Source organism: Phascolarctos cinereus, unplaced genomic scaffold, assembly GCF_003287225.1.
Source record: "Phascolarctos cinereus isolate Bilbo 61053 unplaced genomic scaffold, phaCin_HiC Scaffold_5;HRSCAF=322, whole genome shotgun sequence".
Lineage (NCBI taxonomy): Eukaryota > Metazoa > Chordata > Mammalia > Diprotodontia > Phascolarctidae > Phascolarctos > Phascolarctos cinereus.
This window is the reverse complement of record NW_027555958.1, coordinates 293,395,415-293,415,288: the sequence shown is the minus strand read 5'-3', so window position 1 is coordinate 293,415,288 and position 19,874 is coordinate 293,395,415. Positions and strand designations below refer to the sequence as shown.

The following is a 19,874-nucleotide window of genomic DNA, read 5'->3' as shown; positions in this document are numbered from 1 at the left end:
TCTTTAAGATTCCCAATACCTCAGGAGGAGAGTTTTATTCAGTAAGTTTTACTGTGCAGTGGAAAAATAACAGGATAGATTTGAGGCAAGAAGACAGGCTGGGGGCTTTCGAGACCACCTTCTCATGCAGACACCCATTACTGCTTTGAAAAACCTTAGCGTTTTAAACAGCATGAAAGCAGAGGTTTTGGGTTCTTCCAGATCTTTCCTTGGGCTCAGGCCACCAGAAATTAGTAGTTACCCCAGCAGAAAAATCATCTGCCATTTCACCAACCTCCCCCAACCCCATCTTCACCTCCCCCCACCCACACCACCCAAAATAAATACATAAATAAATTAATTAATTAACAAACCCAGCCCCACCCAATGGTCAGTCGGCCAAACCGTATCAAAGTAGAGCTCTCCCTCCGGGGCCAGATGCTGGGACTAGCCATTGGTGTCCCCCCAAATGAACTTGGGGAGAAATCTAATTATCCCCAGAGGAAAGGGTTTTTCACAAGTTTGGTAGGGCTGTGCCCTTCCCAGCCCGAGACCAAGTTGTGGGGCCGGGGAGGGAGGGGAGGGAGGGGAGGCATGATTGACAGCTCTGAACTATAGACTCATCTCTTACCTTAGGCCGAGCGTTCTGATTGGTTGCCTGCTGACATCCTCAAACCCTGTTTCTCTGAGCTCTTGGAAAGGGGTGGGGGGGGGGAAGGCTGGTGAAGGTGCGTTTCTGACAAACCCGAAAGTCATTTCCAATTTCAAGTGGACTTTGTTCCAACTATTGGGGGCGTTCGCTTCCCCTCTTCATGTTTGCCTGCAAACTTCCTCCTCCAACCCAGGACTAATGGATCACCACCTGCTTGGATTTCTCTTCTCCTTCCTGTTCAGTGGCACCAAGGTCTTAGCCGGTTACCCAATTTGGTGGTAAGAGTCGTCTTTTCCCCTGCTCCTCATTTTCTCTTTCATATTCTGGAGGGTAAGGGGGAAGGGAGGTGGTACTGGTGTTGGGAGTAAGGGTGGGAGACTAGTTCGTTGCTTCTCCTTTCTCTCCTCCTTCCAGGGCTCCCCCCACCCCCACCATGAGAAATAGGTTGCTTGAATTCCTATGCTGCTATTGCCTTCAATTTCAGAATTAAAGTCCTAGGTTGTGTTAATCACCATTTTCTTTCCATTAATTGCAAAGGTTGGAGAGTCCCCCCTCCTCCTGTTTATGAAGGACTCTTTTTTTTCCATTCCTTAAATCCAACAGCACCCCCCCCCCCAAGCCATGGTCCCCGGAATCCCTTCCTTCAATTGCAACTGGGTTTCTTAAAAAAAAAAAAAGATCTATCTCTGAATGCCTAGACAGAGACACGCTCCCATCTCCATATCTGGGTTATTCTGGCTGAATTTGGGGCTTTGTGCAGAATTCTTATGTTCTGTCACCCCCACTCTATCTCATCCTCTAGAAAGGGATCCACCTCCCCCCAAGAATCAACATCATTTATCTTTTTTTTTTCCTTTTTCAAATGGCCAAAGGCTTTAAGGGACTTTTGGATAGGGGGTAGGAGGGTGGGGGAGCAATGTGATTTAAAAAAAAAAATCACCATATTCTCCTATGTAAGCTGTGTTAATCCAGACCCTCCAAAGTGAGCGTGGCCGGCTTGAGCCGCTAACGAAGGTGCCATTTAATTTCGAGTTCGTTCATTTCTTCCTTTCTCATACTGGGGGTGAATGGGAGGGGTGTAGAGGGGAAATGAGGTTTGTTTTATATGGAGTTGTCAAGGTTTTTTTAAAAAATTAAATAATTCACCATTTCAAATTAATTTCTTTTCTAAAGAGAAAGAAAAGTGAAAAGGGAACAAGAAAGCCGGGGAGAAAGGGACAGTTCCTTCTCAGAGAAAGGAAAATAGAAAACAAATTTTAGAAAATGAAGATGGGAAAACGAGGAGTGGGAGGCAGGTTGAGTAACATTACATTGTGACTCTCTGGTATAGGAAGCTGTTTCTTGTTTACCGAATGACACAGCCTCCCTCCCTTTGGCAGGTACAGGGAGTCGGGAGAGAGAAGGAGACTAAAACCAGCTTCTTTAAATCCCTCTGAGTCTCCCCACTACCCTCCAACCACCCACATTCCAGAAAACTTCAATTAATGAATCTTCCCCCAAGATGATGATGAACGGTTTGGATGGGAGGGGGACGGGAAGAGGAGATAGGGGTGGAAAGGGCTGAAGAGAAATTTGGGCTGGTTGAATTTCCAAAAATATCAGGAGTGTGATTGCTTCTCCCTTCAGGAGAACCCAAGTGAAAAGTGCCCATTGGGCTCTGCTGCAAGGAATACAGTCCAAAAGAACTCAAATCCTCATTTTTCATCATCCATCTCATAAAATTCATCCACTTCCATCCAGTTCCCACCCTGGTTGCTTTGGAAAGGGGAAAATGACCTTTTGGGCCAATATGAAGCGTTGTCTTGCAGCACCCTCCCGATTCAAGATTAAAAACGAACAAACAAGAAAAAGAAAAGGAGAATATCGAAATCTTAAATGTGGTTGCCTGTTCTCTCTCCTTCCCCCCCCCCCCAATTTTTTTTCTTCTATCTTTACTGGAAAAGTAGCAGTGTTTTTGCCTGAGGGGAATGAGGGCCTGGAAGGGGGATTTTGGGGGTGGGAGAAAGGAGGGCACATAGGTTATAGGCAGTAAGGACTATGCAGTCAGGAGAGACTCAAATTATATAGTCAGAAGGTCGCTGGGAAGTCATCTCTGCAGGATAGCTTGAGAGTCTTTCTTTGGACTGGCTCAGCATGGGATGCAGCTCTGCATTTGACTGAGTTGAGTGGTTAAAGGAAGAGAAGGCTGGGGAGATGTCTTCCCCGGGAGAAAAGGCTAAGAAAATAGAATCCCGTCTTCTAGGGGGTGGGCTTTTCTTGGGTGATGGAGGTCTCTGCAGTTTGTGGCAGAGGGTTGAGGGGGTAAGTAGCTGCTGAGACCTACCCTCCACAGCCATTCTTCAGATCCAAGGATGAGTTCAGTTCTTTGCACAGGCAGAGCTCCCAGACAAGGGAAGGAATGAAGTAGGGGAACCCGTGGGAAAGAGGCAAAATCAGCTCCGAAAGGCAGGAGGTGGGAGCAGGGAGGCCAGTCTTGTCCCATCCCTGTCAAAGGTACCTGGTAAACAGACCCAAGAATGTACTGTCAGTAATGGACAAAGCCAGCTGGGAAGGCATCAGTTGGCTAAGGAAAGGAGCATTGGGTTTGGAGGTGGATTTTTTAAATGGTGGTTTGAAACGCTACCCGTTGGAAGTTGCCACGAGAGGGAGAATTAGGCCAAGGAAAGGGCCATTTGAAAGGCTATCTATCTGTGAGCCTGCCAGGCCAGGTCCACCCTCAGTGCCGTATTCATGGTGTCAGACAAATCAGAGTAGAGAAGGGAAGCAGGGTTGCTTTGTCTGGGTGTGGAGGAGAAAGATTCATGTATCTCTGTATTTTATCATGTTTGTGTATATGGAGGGGGTGGTGGTGTCCGTGCCCAGGTCTGTGTTTTTCCATGAGGGTCAGTCAGTGCCTCTGGGTGGGGGGCACCTGTGTTCATGTCAAGGACTGCCAGCGTTGGTAATGGTGGGTCCGCCTACGTCCATTTGTCTGTGCCTCTGTTTGTGTGTCAATTTATACAAGATCAGTGTGTGTGTGTGTGTGTGTGTGTGTGTGTGTGTGTGTGTGTGTGTGAGGGTCAGCACCTCTTTGTGTCTGTCTGTATGTGTGTGAGGGTCAGTGCCTCTGGGTGTTCTTCTATGTCTGTATAAGTCTGACCAGTGCCTCTGTATGCCTATGCCTGTGCAAGGTGGTCAGCCCCTCTGTGTGTCTGTCTATGCCCATAGGAGGGTCAGTCCCTCTTTATCTGTGGGTCAGTGCCCTGTAGGTGTGTGTATGTGTGTGTGTCCATGTCAATAATGTGTGTCTGCACCTGTCTGACGGTCAGTGCCTCTGGGTCTGCATCCATGTTTGTGCTTGTTTTTGTGTCTGCATCCGTGTGTGTGATTGTGTCAATGCTATGGGTCTGTGCTTGTACCTATGGGAGGGTCAGTGATTCTATTTCTGTGTCTGCGTCTGTGACAATATCAACGTTACGTACCTGCAAGAGGGTCAGTGCCCTGTATTGCTGTCTATGTTCTTGTCTGTGTCTATGTCTGGGCTTGTGTCTGTACTATGTGTATCTATGCCAACATTATTCACCTGTGCCTGTATGAACATCAGCAGCCCCATATGTGCTGTGTCTATGCAAGAGGAACAGTGCCTGTGATTGCATATGGGAACACGTATGTCAGTGCTTTGTGACTGTCTGTGTGAATGATTCTTCTGGCAGGGGGAGCTTCAAAGTGGAATGTGGATATGTGGATGGATGAATTGGCTATCTTAGCTAGGAAATGCTTTTACTACAGTGATCAATTCACCTGGGAGATTCTGCTGGTTTAAGGAGTATAGCTGCACTTACATCCTGGGCCCACCTCCACACTTTCCTCCCCAGGTCTATGGTCAATCACTGACTTCATGAACTATTTGGGCATAGTTGTGCGGTGAAGAGAGGAAACACATCGTTCCCCCATGGCTAGCTCTTAGAATTTGGGTAGGGGCTGATTAGAAGAGTGAGATGGGATTGGGGGAAAGCCATAGGGATCCCCAATTCCATCCCTGCTCATTAGAATTCTGAACAGGTAAATTCAAGTTGCTAATGACACTCGGGCCCACCCAGCCCACACATATGTCCTAGGGAGAGATTTGGAAGGGAAATTATTCAGTCAATAGTTTCCCCCACCCCAAAGTCAGACCTCTTAAGGCCTGAGGTCTCCCCCTCCTTCTTGACGCTGAACTTCAAATCTTTCTGTGTGTGTTCTAGCTTGGATTTAGAATCATAATATCAAGGAATGTCAAAGCTGGATGGGATATCCAATTCTATCCCTCATTTATGGATAAGGCCCAGAGAGGGGGAAAGTGTTGCTTGAAGTCACACAGCAAACTAATGGCAAATCTCCCATTTCCAAGGCCAGGGCTCTTTCAGCCACACAATGGCAGCTGTTGTCCAGTCTCCTGAGAGACTCCTGGAGTATCCTGGATCATGCAATTCACTCTTTCAGTTCCCACCCACAGCTGGTAGAGGATATTGTCTCCTCTTCCTTGGAAGAAAATGAGACCATTTTCTTAGAGTATTTCCTCTAAGATCCTCCTCAAAAGACAATCAGATGAATAAACACTGACTCAGGAGTCAGAAGACCTGTCTCTGCCCCAAACTGGATGCCTGACCTTAAGCATCGAGTCATTTTATTTCTCCTGGACTTAGTTTCTTCATCTGTAAAATGAGGGCTGATAATCCCTTGCTTACCTTACAGGAGTGTTGTGTGATTTCAATGAGGTAATAGATAACGAATATGATTTTTAAAAAATTATTGGAGCGAGAATGTAGATTCTCAAATGGGCTTCTCAGCATCCTGTGATAACACTGAAAGGATTCGGGCCAATTGTTGCCCCGTGGCCAACCTCAGTTTTCCCTTTTGCAAAAATAGCACGGTCTGGGTCTCGACCCCTCCCATCCTCACTGAGACAGAAAAACATGTTCAGTCAAACCCTGTGGAGGTCAGTGAGCTCAGATGTGCCAAGCACCTGGAGACTGTGGGGGAGGAAGGCCTGGGGCCAGGTGTTAACACTTGTAGCAGGCAGGAATTACAGATGGCTTGCAGTGTCCCTGAGCCTTAGCTCCCTGGGCTGAGACTGCTGATCAGAAAGATAGACAGACAGACAGAGATGGACAGATACCAGATCGGATGCCCACATTTCCACTGGGTGGTCTCCCAACTAGGTTAGATCTCTCCCTAGGGGGATAGAATGTTGAAGTTAATCCAAGTCACTTGGAAATTGGGTAAAGTCTCTTCTTCTTCTCCAAATCCACTTAACCCTTAATGCTCTAAATCATGTCACTGATAGGATTTTGATTTCCTACCTGGATAGTCTGGTGATTACTCAGAGAAACATTCTACATTTTGGAAGTATTTGAGACAAGAAGCAGAGAAATGAGTTTGGTCTTATGAAGAATTTGCTCATATTTTAAAAATAAAATAAAATATAAAAAGCAACCATCTTAAAGCCCTTTCCAAACAAGGATCCCCGAAACAACTCATCCACAACCTCAATGGCACCTTCTTAACATAATCAGATCCCAAAGATGTCAAGACAAGCTCTCAAAAGCATGAGGGGTATTTGGAGTAGATAGTGACTACCCATTGTGGGAAACCAGATAATCCCCTGTAAATTACAGGATTTCAAGGAGGGGCAAGGGTTACATTTGGGCTCTGAGACATGGGTTTGTACTCCCTGTCCTAGGCCTCCTATATGTTACCCCCCTCTTTCCTCATTCATAGATCCAAGTAGGTGGCCAAATAACCAAGCTATATAAGGTCACAGCCATCCTAGCTTGTCCTGTCTACTCTAGGGCATCTGATCATACTTACCTACTACCCTTCTTTCCCTCTGACACCATTGCGGAAACTGAGACAAAGGATGATGGGGCAAATCCCCCAAAGTACCAGAGGTCTGTAGGAGGTAGAGGTTGGAAAGCAATGAAGACCAGGACCCAGGAGTCCTGCCTTAAGCTGTTCTAGCCAGTGCTGGCCCATGAGTATTAATGAATTTCCTCACATCTTACACAGCCTTTCTGGTTTGTGTCTTGCTTGTATACTTCTCAAGGTCCATTATAATTATCTTAGCATGGTTTAGATCTTCCCACTCCTAAACTGTGAGCGCCATCAGGGCAGGGACTAGCACACAGTATGTACTCAATAAAGATTTTCTTTTTTTTTAAAAGCAAATTTTATTTATTTATTTTTTTAGTGAGGCAATCAGAGTTAAGTGACTTACCCAAGGTCACACAGCTAGTGCAGGTCACGTGTTTGGTCTGGTCTGAGGCCATATTTGAACTCAGGTTCTCCTGACTTCAGGGGCTGTGCTCTATCCACTGCACCACCTACCTGCCCCTAAAGATTTTGTTGAATTGCGTTGAATTGGTGCCTTGGGCTGATACAGAGTAGAGTGGATAAGAGTAGGCCCCAGGGAGTTGAGCTTCTACCCAGTCTTGTTCCAGGTAGTGAATTTTTAAAAACCAAAGCATTATTTCCTTTTCCATGCTACAGATAAAATGACCAAGTTTTTTGGCTGTGTTGTGATGGTGGGGGCATGGTCTCCTGGAGTGGGGAAAGAAAGAGGGAAATACATATATCAGGAAAGAGGATTGGCTGGAGTGGGTCAATGTTTAATGACAGTGCCTAAACTCTCAGGATAAGTCTATTATAGCCCAAGCCTTGTTCATCAGGCCCTGTGACAGTATTGCCAGAGAAGCCACACTGATGGGAAAAGAATCTCCATTTGCTGCCCCTGATGGGAGAAGGTAGAGTGATAGCCAAATGGCCTCCCCACTCCCCAGCAAACCCTTCCCTCAGAAGGTTTCTGTCATTCTGCTACTTAATCAGTGGATCTCTGAGTTTGGCTTGTTATTTACCAAAATGTTCTCATGTCTATTATCTCATTTTATAGTCACATTATCTCTATACTGGAGTGGAAAGAGCCCTGGGCTGGAAATCAGGAGATCTGAATTCTCATCCTGGCTTGGCCACAGATTTGCTTATGTGACTGCTGGGTGAGGTTTGGCTATAATGTAATTTGGGGTGTTGTTAGATAGGGGTAGCATGGTAGAGTGGATAGAATACTGGACTTGGCATCAGGAAGACAAGGGCTAAAAATCTGCCTCTGATATTCATCGGCTATGTGACCTTGGACAAGTCACTGATCCCCTCTGAGCCTCGGACAACTATCGAAAGCTATTCTGGTTGTGATAAGCCTTCTGCATGGAAGGAACTCCCACACCAAGGATCTCACGGTGTTTTTTTGATATGTTGAATTGTTTTATCCCCTAATATTCTCCAACCTTTTCTGATCACCAATCAATTAAAAAATTCCTGAACGTATATGACAAAACTGTGCAAATTTAATTGTTAATTATATATATGTATGACTATAGTAATATATTGCCATACATTCTGAAACCTATGAGAAATAGACATTTAAAAGGATTGGGGTAGATAACGATATTTTAAAAATAATCCTATTTTGTTTATTCATGGTACAAAAGTTCTTTTTGTTCTCCCTGAAGAAATCTCTGTTTTTAGTGAGAGCCAGGTGAATCGATGTGCTGTCAAAAAAAATTGGTTTAACATTTTGTGGTACAGTGAATCAAAGGTCTGGTTCTAAGTTCAGCTTATTCTGATCCTTGGTTTTTTTGGGAGTCTTTTTGGTTTTTGTTGTTTTAGGCAATGGGGTTAAGTGACTTGCCCAGGGTCACACAGCTAGTAAGTGTTATGTGTCTGAGGCTGGATTTGAACTCAGGTCCTCCTGAATCCAGGGCCAGTGCTCTATGCCACCTAGCTGCCCCTGATCCTTGGTTTTAATGGTTGTCATAGCTGAAAAAAGGAATCTCTCAAAGAAACAGATCAAATGGAAGAAAGTGCTGTGTTGATTGTGTTAACTAAATGATGATATTCATTTCAAACTTTTCCATCAATTATGCAAAGATTTTTGTTGAATTACAGTTATTCCATTTCTCTCTTCCCGGATGAAAGGGGGATGTAGTCTCCAGAGTTCACATCAGTCCAGAGGGTGGCTGTTGCTAGGGATGGGGGGAGACACAGGCAAATGGCAAGATCTTCTGGTAGGCCCTGGGTGCCTGGTGGTGGTTGGGTTTGGAAGGGTCTTGGGAGCAAGGTTTCTCATCTGAGAAAGTTCTGTGCGTGGCTCCCTCTGAGCCCCAAACCCATTGGTGGTAAGAGCCAATCCCTGCCTCTCCCTTCTTGCTTACTTCTGCTGCCTGTTGCCATAGCTCTGCCTCTCCTTACTGCTACTTGCCTGGGGCCCCAGCCTTTCATGTTTTCCTGGCGACCAAGGGAAAGAGAAGAACCCTGGTGGGCAGAAGCAGCTCACCTTGCAAGTAAGCATTTCCCCACTGCACGTTGGTCTGACTGGCTGGAGCCAGAGAGGGCCCCACTTCTGTCCTGGGAGTACCCCCAGAGTACACATCCCAACCATCCTTCCTAAGAGTGAAGCCCTGCAATAGCTCCCATTCCAGGGAAGCAGGGTCTGTCTGTCCCTGTTGCAGTCCTTGGGCAGTGTTACCTCTCTAGCATGCGGAGGCTCGAGGGATGCACACATGCCATGTACACACACACACACACACACACACACACACACACACACACACACACACACATCCTTTAGGCTGAGGCCCTGGAAGGGGTTCACACTACCAGGGAAACAGGGTCTATTTGTCCTCTTTGTAGCCTAGAGCCCCTAGGGGTTTGGGCAATGTGAAGAGTACCATCTAGGGCACATAGGTGGTGTATGCTGCTGCTGTGGTGGAGCAGAGAAGGGAAGATGGGGCGTTAGGCAGCCAGGTACAGAATAACCTGCTGCCTGCCCACCTGTATGCTTTCCTGTCCAGGAAGGAGGGTGCAGCTGACCATCCAGCATGGCTGGTGATGACAGCAGGCAAAGGGAAGGGGAGCAGCAGATGCGAGAACAGCTGTGAGCTGGCTGCACAGCAGGGCTGTTCTCTGATCTCAAATATTCTTCATACACCCCAATGGAACATTTTGCACATCTCTGGGTACGTGTACCCCCACTTTGGAGACCACTGTTTGAATCTAGCACTCCTCATTTTTCAGCTGAGAAAATAGAAGCCTGGATGTAAAAAAAACTGCTATCAGTCACTGATTTCCCATTTATAATATTCTTCCAGTTGCTCTGCCTATCCTGTGTAATGTTGTTTCATCTACAGTCATATTGTGGTGGAACCACTTAGTGATTTTTGGTGATTTCTGTCTGTATACCTCTCCTGCTAAATGGGAAACTGTAACGTTCTATTGTCTATTGCTCTCTCTCTCTCTCTCTCTCTCTCTCTCTCTCTCTCTCTCTCTCTTTCTTCTTCTTCTTCTTCTTCTTCTTCTTCTTCTTCTTCTTCTTCTTCTTCTTCTTCTTCTTCTTCTTCTTCTTCTTCTTCTTCTTCTTCTTCTTCTTCTTCTTCTTCTTCTTCTTCTTCTTCGTCTCCCTGTCTCTGTCTGTCTTTCTCTTTCCCCAACATCTCTTCACTTCTCTTGCTTCTGAGTCAGGGCACTGGTCCTTTTCAGGGAGAATTGTTCAGCCCAGATAGGGACTCTCAGGGTTAGAAATAAGGCTGACTAGACTTTGCTGTCCACCCTCCTCACTCCCTTCCCAGGCCTAAGGTTAAACTATTCCATATTTGGCTGAAGGTGGAAGAAGACAAGTGGGAACAGTGGAAGTAGGGAGACAAAAGCTCTGTTTCCTCTTCCCAGGCAATAATGCTCTTTTAGGCCTTTACTATTTCCAGCTGAGAACTCAAGTCACTCTAGCCAGGCTCCATGCAGCTGCAGGGATGGGGGGGGGGGCTGGCTAGGCAGGGGGAGTGGCATTGGCAGCCATCTGGAGCAGCCCAAATAGCAGTTGCTCCTCTCAGGGCTGAGAGATGATTCAGAAGGTGATTTATAGATGGAAGGCAAAAAGCTTGGCTCCTGCCAGAGGCCTGCTCCTTAATTACATTCTTTGGGGGAAGTGGGTGGGAGGGGTATGGGACTCACACCTCCTCCCCCTATGCCTTACCACCACCGTCCCTTTAGGGCCTGGTCCAACCCACCCCAGTATCTTCCTTCTTTATACCCTGCCCAGGAAGGAATCCCCTTTTCTCTGGAAGCAAAGCCAGTCGGGGTGGGAGACATCAAAAGAGCAGGAGTAGTCACTGGTGAGAAAAAAGAGCACATGAGTTCTAGCTTAGTACAGCTCCCCGAAGGGTCTCTGGGATTTGAGAGCAGCCTAAGCCCAGAGTGCTCCATCCCTGTTTCCCTGTCCTCTCCTAATGAGGTCAACAATCTAGCACCAGAAGGAAGCTGGGGAGGCCATTTGGTCCAACCCCCTGCCTTCTGCAGGGGAATGTTTAGGGCTCTCAGGATAGCTGGCTATTCTTCCCACAGGGCACAGACTGTCCACTTTCTCTCTGACTCCCCTTTTAAGGTTTGATTCTTCTGATGATAAGGAAGTTCTGATTTTAAATGAATTCCCCTTTCAGGGCAGACTACAAGCTCTCCTGCTTTGACATATGTGTCTTTCCTATTGTCTGGTTCTGGGTGTATATTTTCACCTCAGGTATATTTGTTAAACATTTAACCCTCCCCCCGACCCCCACCCCTGAAAAACAAAGAGACTTGCCCAAAGACACAGAAGTAGGTAAGTGTTAGAAAAACCAAGATAAGAACTCAAGTCATCTGACTCCAAAGCTAATGATTTTAGGATCTTTGGTATCAGGATGAAAAGAATAAGGTTCTCTAGTGCCTCTAGATTTAGATTTAGAGAAGAGAAGGGTTGCTAAAGATCATCTTTAGAAGTTTTTAACCCAGTCTTGTTGTTCAGTAGTTTCAGTCATGTCCAACTCTTTGTGACCCTAGTTGGGGTTTTCTTGGCAAAGAGACTGGAATGGTTTGCCATTTCCTTCTAAAGATGAAGAAACTGAGGCAAATAGGCTGAAGTGACGTGCCCAGGGTCACATAGCTAGTAAGTGTCTGAGGCCAGATTTGAACTCTTCCTGACTCCAGGCCTGGCACTCTGTCCACTGAGCCACCTAGCTGCACCTAATGTGGTCTGTGAACATGCATTTTAAAATATCTTATATATCTAAACTATATTTACATGTAAATATATATAATATATAATGTGTACACATTTTATATATTTAAAATATAACTGCATTTCACTATAATTTGTTTCCTTTGTAATCCTATGTATTTTAATTCACACATTTAAAAACATGATTCTGAAAAGGGGTCCTTAGGCTTCACCAGACTGCCAAAAGGTCCAGGACACAAAAAAGGTTAAGAACTTCTGCTCAAGTTCAACCTCCTCATTTAATAACTGTGAGGAGTCCCACAGTTATTAAGTGGCTTGTCCAAGGTCAGGTAAATAGCAAGTGGCAGAACTGAGATTTGAACCCTGGTCTCCTTATTTGCCTCAGTTTCCTCATCTGTCAAATGAGCTGGAGAAAGAAATGGCAAATCGCTCCAGTATCTTTGTCAAGAAAACCCAAAATGGGGTCACGAAGACTCAGACGTGATAGAAAGAACCAAGTAACCTCTGATTTTCCATCTCATGATTGTTTCCCTATACCAAGCTGCTGGTCAGATCACCAAGCTGCTTTATTGAACAACAACTTCTTGGAGATGTTCTGCCTTTCAGTTCCTTTAAGAAAAGGCTATTTTCAGGTTTACTGAAAGGGAGCACCTATTTGACTTAATTATTGGCTTTGCTGACATTTGAACCTCTGCTACCAGCTGTCAACACATCCTCACTCACTTGCTTTGGTGACAATCTTATTTGGCAGACAGTTAGCATCCCAGAAGGAAAGCCCTTTGAAACCTAAATACTTAGCTGCCTGTCCCTGCTCTAAAAGAGAGAGAGAAAGGACACAACTCTACTTATGGGGCTACTGCCTATTTCTAGCAGAATGTGTTGTGGGGAGGAGTTGGTGAGGGGTCAGGAAAGGGACAGTGGACAGCTCCCCAACTCTCCCTCAGGCAGGTATTCACAAAGTGGCTTCATTATTTTCTTTGAAGTGAATTCCGGAAACATTAGACACACCTATATATCCAGTGTAAGGTCAGAAACACATTCCAGAGTCAAATAAAGAGTCCGTTGCCTCTCACAGTAACCCATTCCAATTTTTAGAAAGTTTTTTTCCCCTGACATCATGACTGAAGTTGCCCCTCTAGGACCAAACAGAACTGATCTATTATCCCTTCCATAAGATAGACCTTCAAAAACTAGAAGATAGCTATCATGCTCCCTTCCCCTAAGTTTTCTTTTCTCCAGATTAAATATCTGAAGTTTCTTTAACCATCACTCATATGACATGAACTCAAGGCCCTTCACCAGCCTGATTATCCTCCCCTGAATTTATTAATAATAATCATTATTATTAATCATATCTAGCTTATTAATATCCTTATTACTATAACACCCACAATAATTGAATGGATGGATGAATGAATGAATGAATGAATGAATGAATGAAAATGCTTCTAACATGATCTGACCAGGACATAGTAACAACAAAATCATTAGCTATGGTGTTTTTCAATGCAGACTAAGATTGTATTAGCTTTATTGGCTATACTATCACACCACTGACATATATTGACCTTCCTATTCATTAAAACCTGTGAATGTTTTTCTTTTCTTTTATAAAAAATAATTTGTTTATTTTTAGTTTTCAACATTCACTTCCATAAGATTTTGAGTTTTAAATTTTCGCCCCCTCCCTATCCTACCCCCTCCCCGAGACAGCATGTAATCTGATATAGGCTCTACTTATACATTCATATTAAGCATATTTTCACATTAGTCATGAGGTATAGAAGAATTAGAACTGTTGGGAGGAACCAGGAGAAAGAAGAAATAAACCAAAACAATAAAAGAAAAGGAGAGCAAATAGTATGCTTCTGTCTGCATTCAGACTCCATGGCTCTTTTTCTGGATGTGGATAGCATTTTCCTTCATGAGTCTTTTGGAGTTGTCTTAGAGCCTTCCATTGCTGAGAAGTTCTAAGTCTGTCAAAGTCAATCATTGCGCAATGTGGCTGTTACTGTCTACAGTGTTCTGGTTCCGCTCACTTCACTCAGCATCAGTTCATATAAGACTTTCCAGGTTTTTCTGAGGTCTGCTGTTCATCATTTCTTATAGCACAATAGTATTCCATTACATTCATATATTGCAACTTGTTCGGCCATTCCCTAATTGATGGGCATCCCCTCAATTTCCAATTCTTTGCCACCCTGGATGTTTTTCAAACAAACTTCTGTCTAGCCATATTTTTTTCCACCAAATGCTTGTGCAACTGACTTTGCATTTTCCCTGTTAAAGTGCATTGCAAACCTTAAAGCACTATATAAATGTAAGCTATTATACTTTGCACATAGCAAGTGCTTTATTTATCCATTCATTCAGTTTTTCTTATAAGATTCAGCCCAATGGCCTAACCTGTCAAGATCCTTTTGAATCTTGAATCTGTTGTTGGGTGCATTAGCTATCTTTCCCAGCATCATGTCATCTGCAAATTTGCTGAGCATGCTTTTTATATCTTTTTCCAAGTCACTGGTAAAAAATATGGAATGGCCCAGGGACAAGCCAAATGAGGACAGTCCTAGTGGATGATCTCTAAGGTTACTTCTAAACAAGTTATATGTGGGGAAGCAATTTTTGGATTAACTACTGTGCTGTATTACTGGAGATTTGGTTTACTGAGCGTGCTTAGAGCATGCAGAACTATACTACATGGGCCCATGGGGCCATATTCCTTGCTCTCAAGGATCTTTTAGTCTAATGGAGAAAGCACATTTGCTAAAAGTGGTAACTCTGGAGATTACAAGGAAGAAAAAATAGATGATAGAAGCAGTCCATGGACTCAAGCTGACTTGAGCAGAAGAGATGTATGGTAAGAGAAGGAAGAATATGGGATATGGGAAGAACACAATGGGGGTTTTCATCTACCCCTTTAAGAACATCTGATCAGCAATACCAATAAAGGAAGCCTGCCCATATGCAGATGCTTTCATGTTATTAGATTATAGATTAAGAGATGGAAGAGACTTTTCAAGGGTGGGGAACCTACAGCCTCAAGGACCTTCTACGTCTTGGGTATGGCCTTTTGACTGAGTCCAAGTTTTACAAAACAAATCTTTTTATTAAGGGGATTTGTTCTGTGAAGTTTGGATTCGGCCACACGTGGCCTCGAGGCTGCAGGTTCCCCACCCCTGTATCTAATCCAACAGCCCCCATCTTAAAGATGAAGAAACTAAAGTTCATAGAAGTTGTGACCTGCCTGAGGTCACACAGATAAATGAGAGAGTTAGGATTTGAACCTCTGACTCCCAAATCCATTGGGTTTTCCCCCCTACTACACTGATTCATTTGCAATGGTCACATGGTATCTGCTACTCAAACTTAAACTTTGATACATTTTCAAAGAGGTCTACTAGCACGGCAAATGTTTGACTTTTGATGTGCAAGACAGCTATAGACATATGTTGCAAAAGCTTATCCCATAATTCACAGTAACATTGTTAATATATTATAAACCAAACTTGTGGTGAAGTCACAAGGTTGCTGCTGTCATGTCACATGGCCAATTACCCATTTATAACACTGTTTCTATGGAACCAACTGCCCCCTGTAATGGAGTTTTGTCTGGTGTTGCATTTTAATAGACCCAATTAACAACATGCCAGTTGGGCAAAACCATGACCCCATTAGAAGGCAGGGGTGAGCTTCTGAGGCTTTGATGGCACGGTAAGGCAGCAGAACCAGTTTCCACTCGAGTTGGAATTTGTTTTTATTGCTTAGCTCATGAAGGAGCTAACAGTCCTAGTCATGTTGAGTGACTTCAAGTGGTTCTCCAGATTTGTACAGGGCCCATTGGGCCATTTGTAGATGGACAGATGCGCAAAAAGGGAACTTTTCCCCTTACGTATACAAAGGCCAATGCATCATCAATAGGACGTCTTATTTAAGCGATTTGCACAGGGTCACGCAGATAATAAACGTCTGAGGCAGGCTTTAAACTCAGGTCTTCTCACTCCAAGACCAGCCACCCAGCTGCCTGTTTACTAGTAGTATGATCTCAGGCATGTTCCATAACCTCTCTGAGCTTTTGCAAAGTGGGAAATAATAGCACTTACCTTACAATATTGCTATGAAAAATTAAATGAGTTCGTGTCCATCAAATGCTTTGCAGGCCTTAAAGGCTCCAATCTCTTTCTGGACGTGGACTTCTTAAGTTGGAGTCCACAGAAGGGATATATTTCAGAGGGCTCATGAACTTGGATGGTAGAAATATGTCTTTTTCAATATAATTTTTTTCCTTTGTAATGTGTTTTATACATTAAAAACATTATTCTTAGAAGGAATCCATAGGCTTCATCTGACTGCCAAAGATATCCAAGGTGCAGAAATAGTTAAGAACCTCTGTAAATTTAGATTACAGTTATCCCTTCCATATTGCAGAGGTTAGAGCCTCTTCGATCTGGAAAATTCACATAAAAATTTTTGGCCTTCCCTTCGTACCAGAGAAGTCTGAATTTTTTCTTTTTCTTTAATGGGGCATTCACAGCCCCTTATTGCAAAATTTGGGTTAAGTATTTGGTCACAGGCTCTGTATCATCTATTGGCCTTCATGTGTCATTTGTGGCTTCCACAAAACTCTCCCAAAATTCCCATTTAATTTCTTATGTCAACCCGCAATATATCAAAACCTCAGTGGGGAAGGTCTCAATGTGGAAAGGATAACTGTAATTTCAAACTGCCCCCCCCTTCACCCCATCTGTGGATTGTCAGATATTATCATTACTGACTGATAGCCCACAATCTAATCTTTTCCTTGAAGGAATTGGTTAGAAAGTTCTTCTCAAATCTTTTCCATTAGATTATGAGCAGCTTTTTGAGAGCAAGACTTTTGTCTTCAGCACTCAAGTACAGTGCCTGGTATATAGTAGATGTTTAATAAATGCTTGTTGACTCACTGACTTTTCTGTTTTTATAATCCCGACAAGCTGCATGGAGTGAATGTATCAGCATTTTGTTCTATATAACTACCTGGATGTTACCTGATTCTCAGTCAGCAAGCATTTATGAAATACTGTGTTTCAAGCACTGTATTAAAATAAGAGAATACCAAAAAAAAAAGAGTAAAAACCATCCCCTGCTCTCATGGAGCGTGAATTTTAATAGGGTGTCAACATGCAGAGTATATGGAAGAGAATTTGAAAGGGAAAGACATCAGCAGCTAGGAACTGGGGTGGAGGTGGGAGACCAGGAAAGGCCTCCTGCAGAAAGTGGCCTTTAAGCTGAATTGTGAAGGGACCAAGGGAAGCTAAGAAACAGAGCAGGGGCAGGGGAAGAAAAATTCCAAAAATGGGGAATACCCAGTGCAAAAGTACAGAGGTGGGAAATCGAATGTCATGTTCAAGGAGCTGGAAGTATACCAGCATAGCCAGGTCAGAGAGCATGTGGTAAAAGGTCCCTTTTGCACATCTGTCCATCCATAAATGGCCCAATGTGCCCTGTACAAATCTGGACAATCATTTGAAGTCATTCAACGTGACTAGGACTGTTTCTTGAGCTAAGCAATAAGGCCAACAGATAATACAGAGCTCACGTTAGACAGGGAGGAAGGTATGAGGAAGGCTGGGAAGTAGAAAGGGATCTGGTTATGAAGGATTTTAAATGCCAGGTAGAGTAGTTTCTATTTTATACTACAAGTAACAGGGAGTCACTGAAGATCATTGAGCAGGAGAGTGGCATGCCCAGACCTGGCACAAGAAAAATCACCCTGGCAAAACGAGTGGAAGATAGAGTGGAGTATGGCGAGACTTGGGGGAGATGAATTATAAAGCTATTGCAGTAGTCTAGGTGACAAGTGATGAGGGTATGACCCAGGATTGTGGCAGTATAAGTAGAGAGACACTCACAAGAGTCTGTGAATAGGAGTGGAGGAGGCAGATAGTGGGAGTAATCCATGGCTGGGGCTTGGCAAGATGTGATCCATGATAGGACAAGGGAATAAGACAATCAATGATAAAGGACAGTGAAGTATTGAGTTGGCTCACCAATGCATCAGGATAGGGAAAGGAAGAGGGGATGGCCAGTCCAAGAGTGGTGGCCTGGGAAAGAATTGAGAGGTGAAACATATGCAAGTCATAATCAGGATGAAGACTAGACTTAGGGGGCAATAAGGCATTGGGAAATAAAGAATGACCAAAGGTTATATTAATATAAAATTATCTCAGAGTTCATGAGGATGGAAGTAGAATACTTGTGGGTGATGGCAGGGTTAAGAGTTTGACCATCTCTTTGTGTAACTGAGGAGGAATGGAAACAAATTGGGTAGATTGAGAAACCACAAAGTTAAGGTATTTGTGGTTGTTCAGTTATTTCAGTTTTGTCTCTCTTTGTGACCCCATTTGGAATTTTCTTGGCAAAGAGACTGGAGTGGTTTGCCATTTCCTTCTCTAGCTCATTTTACAGATGAGGAAACTGAGCAAATACGATTAAATGACTTGTCCAAGCTCACATAGCTAGTAAGTATCTGAGGCCAGACTTGAACTCAGGAAGATGAGTCTTCCTGACTCTAGGCCTGGCACCCTATCCACTGTGCCACCTAGCTAACCTAGGATATTTGAGGTGACATCAATGTAAATGTTGATGTCCCCTAGTGTGAGAGCAGAAGATAGGGAGGTCAGAAATACTGTGAGTCAGGAACTGAATTCATTTTGGGGAGGAAGGAGAATGTCCTGGAATGGGGAGGTTTAATGGCAATAGTCTCCAGGATCTGGATTGGATGATAAATGTAGATAATTTGAATCTCGAAATGAGAAGTTGCTTAGGTGAATGTGTGGTTACAGAAGGTCTAGAAATGGGAATGGGGAACAAGGAGTATTTTGACTCTCCCATCATGACCAGTGAGTGTGGGGAGCATGCGTATAGCCAGTTCTAAAAGGGACTTTAAAGACTGAGTCAGTCTCTTCGATTTAGGTAGGTGAATAACTAAGCTATTTGGTTGGTAGGCTCTTCCCTTTCTAAAGATTTCTGCACTTTGCCTTCGACCTCCCACAGATTTCAAAGTTTGGTCCCTCAAGTGGTCAAGGAATCCTTCCTTCCCTGGAGGAATCTCTCCAGATTAAATCTAAGGCTATTTCTTATTATTCAGTTATTTGGGACCAAATGACCACTTATGATCTTCCCCTTTCCCCAGTAAAAACAGAACTATCAGGAACCCTAGTGTTTGGTTGTTTTGTTTTGTTTGGGGGGACATTAGAAATCAAATAGTTCAACTTGCTCAGGCCCAGGGAAGAAGATTGTCTAGCTGACAATTACCTAATTTGGTGGCCAGACTAGGGTTAGCTTGGTCTCCTGATTCCCACTCCTGCCCCATTTCATTGATTACACTGAAGCACATTGATCCTTTTTGATTGCATTGATTTACTTTGGATGCATTGACCCTTTCCCCCCATTCAAGGAGCATTTGTTGTCATACTCTATACCATTTGCTCTGACTTAGCCTTGGGGATTGTAAAAGACAAAAACAAAACAGTTGCTGTCTTCAAGGCGTTACATTCCTCTGGGGGAAAACAACATGCACAGAGATAAATATAAACAAAATATATTCAGAGCAGATAATAGTAAATTTGTGGAGGATAAGGGGGAAGGAATGGGGAAGCTAGGCGGTGCAGTAGAGAGACCACCAGGCCTTCGGTTGAGAGGACATGAGTTCAAATCCAGCCTCAGATATTTACTAGCTGTGTGATCCTGGGCAAGTCACTTCAACCTGTTGCCTCCATTTGCTCATCTGTAAAATGAGCTGGAGAAGGAAATGGCAAATCACTCCAGTATCTTTGCTAAGAAAACCCCAAATGGGGCCAGGAAGAGTTGGACATGCCTGAAAAACACACAAGGGGGAGGAATGGGGAGCACAAATAACTCAGAGGATCAGGAGGCGGCTCATGAGCTGTGCTTTGAAGGAAGCAAGGGATTCTAGAAGGTAGAGGTGAGGAGAGGGCATTCCAGGCAAGGGGACCAGCTTGGCCAAAGGTATAAAGGTGGTATATGGGATGCTGAGTACAGAGAACAACAAGTAGGGCATTTTAGTGGGAAAACAGAATTCAAGGGGAGGAATATGTAATCAGTGTGGAAAGAAGATTTAGAGCCAGATTAAAGACAGCAACTATATCACCCCTGATCCTTCCCTTCTCTCTCTCTCTCTCTCTC

At 44.0% G+C, this 19,874-nt stretch overlaps 1 protein-coding gene across 1 annotated transcript in view; it reads left to right on the top strand.

Annotated features, from left to right (window-relative positions):
* Positions 1-708: 708 nt before the first annotated feature.
* The window catches only part of WNT3 (Wnt family member 3), a 95,802-nt gene continuing 76,636 nt past the window's right edge, over positions 709-19,874 (top strand). Inside the window, exon 1 of the mRNA XM_020997270.2 lies at positions 709-909. Within this exon, the coding sequence (XP_020852929.1) occupies positions 830-909 (80 nt within the window). The 5' untranslated portion in view covers positions 709-829. The remainder of the gene's footprint in view (positions 910-19,874) is intronic.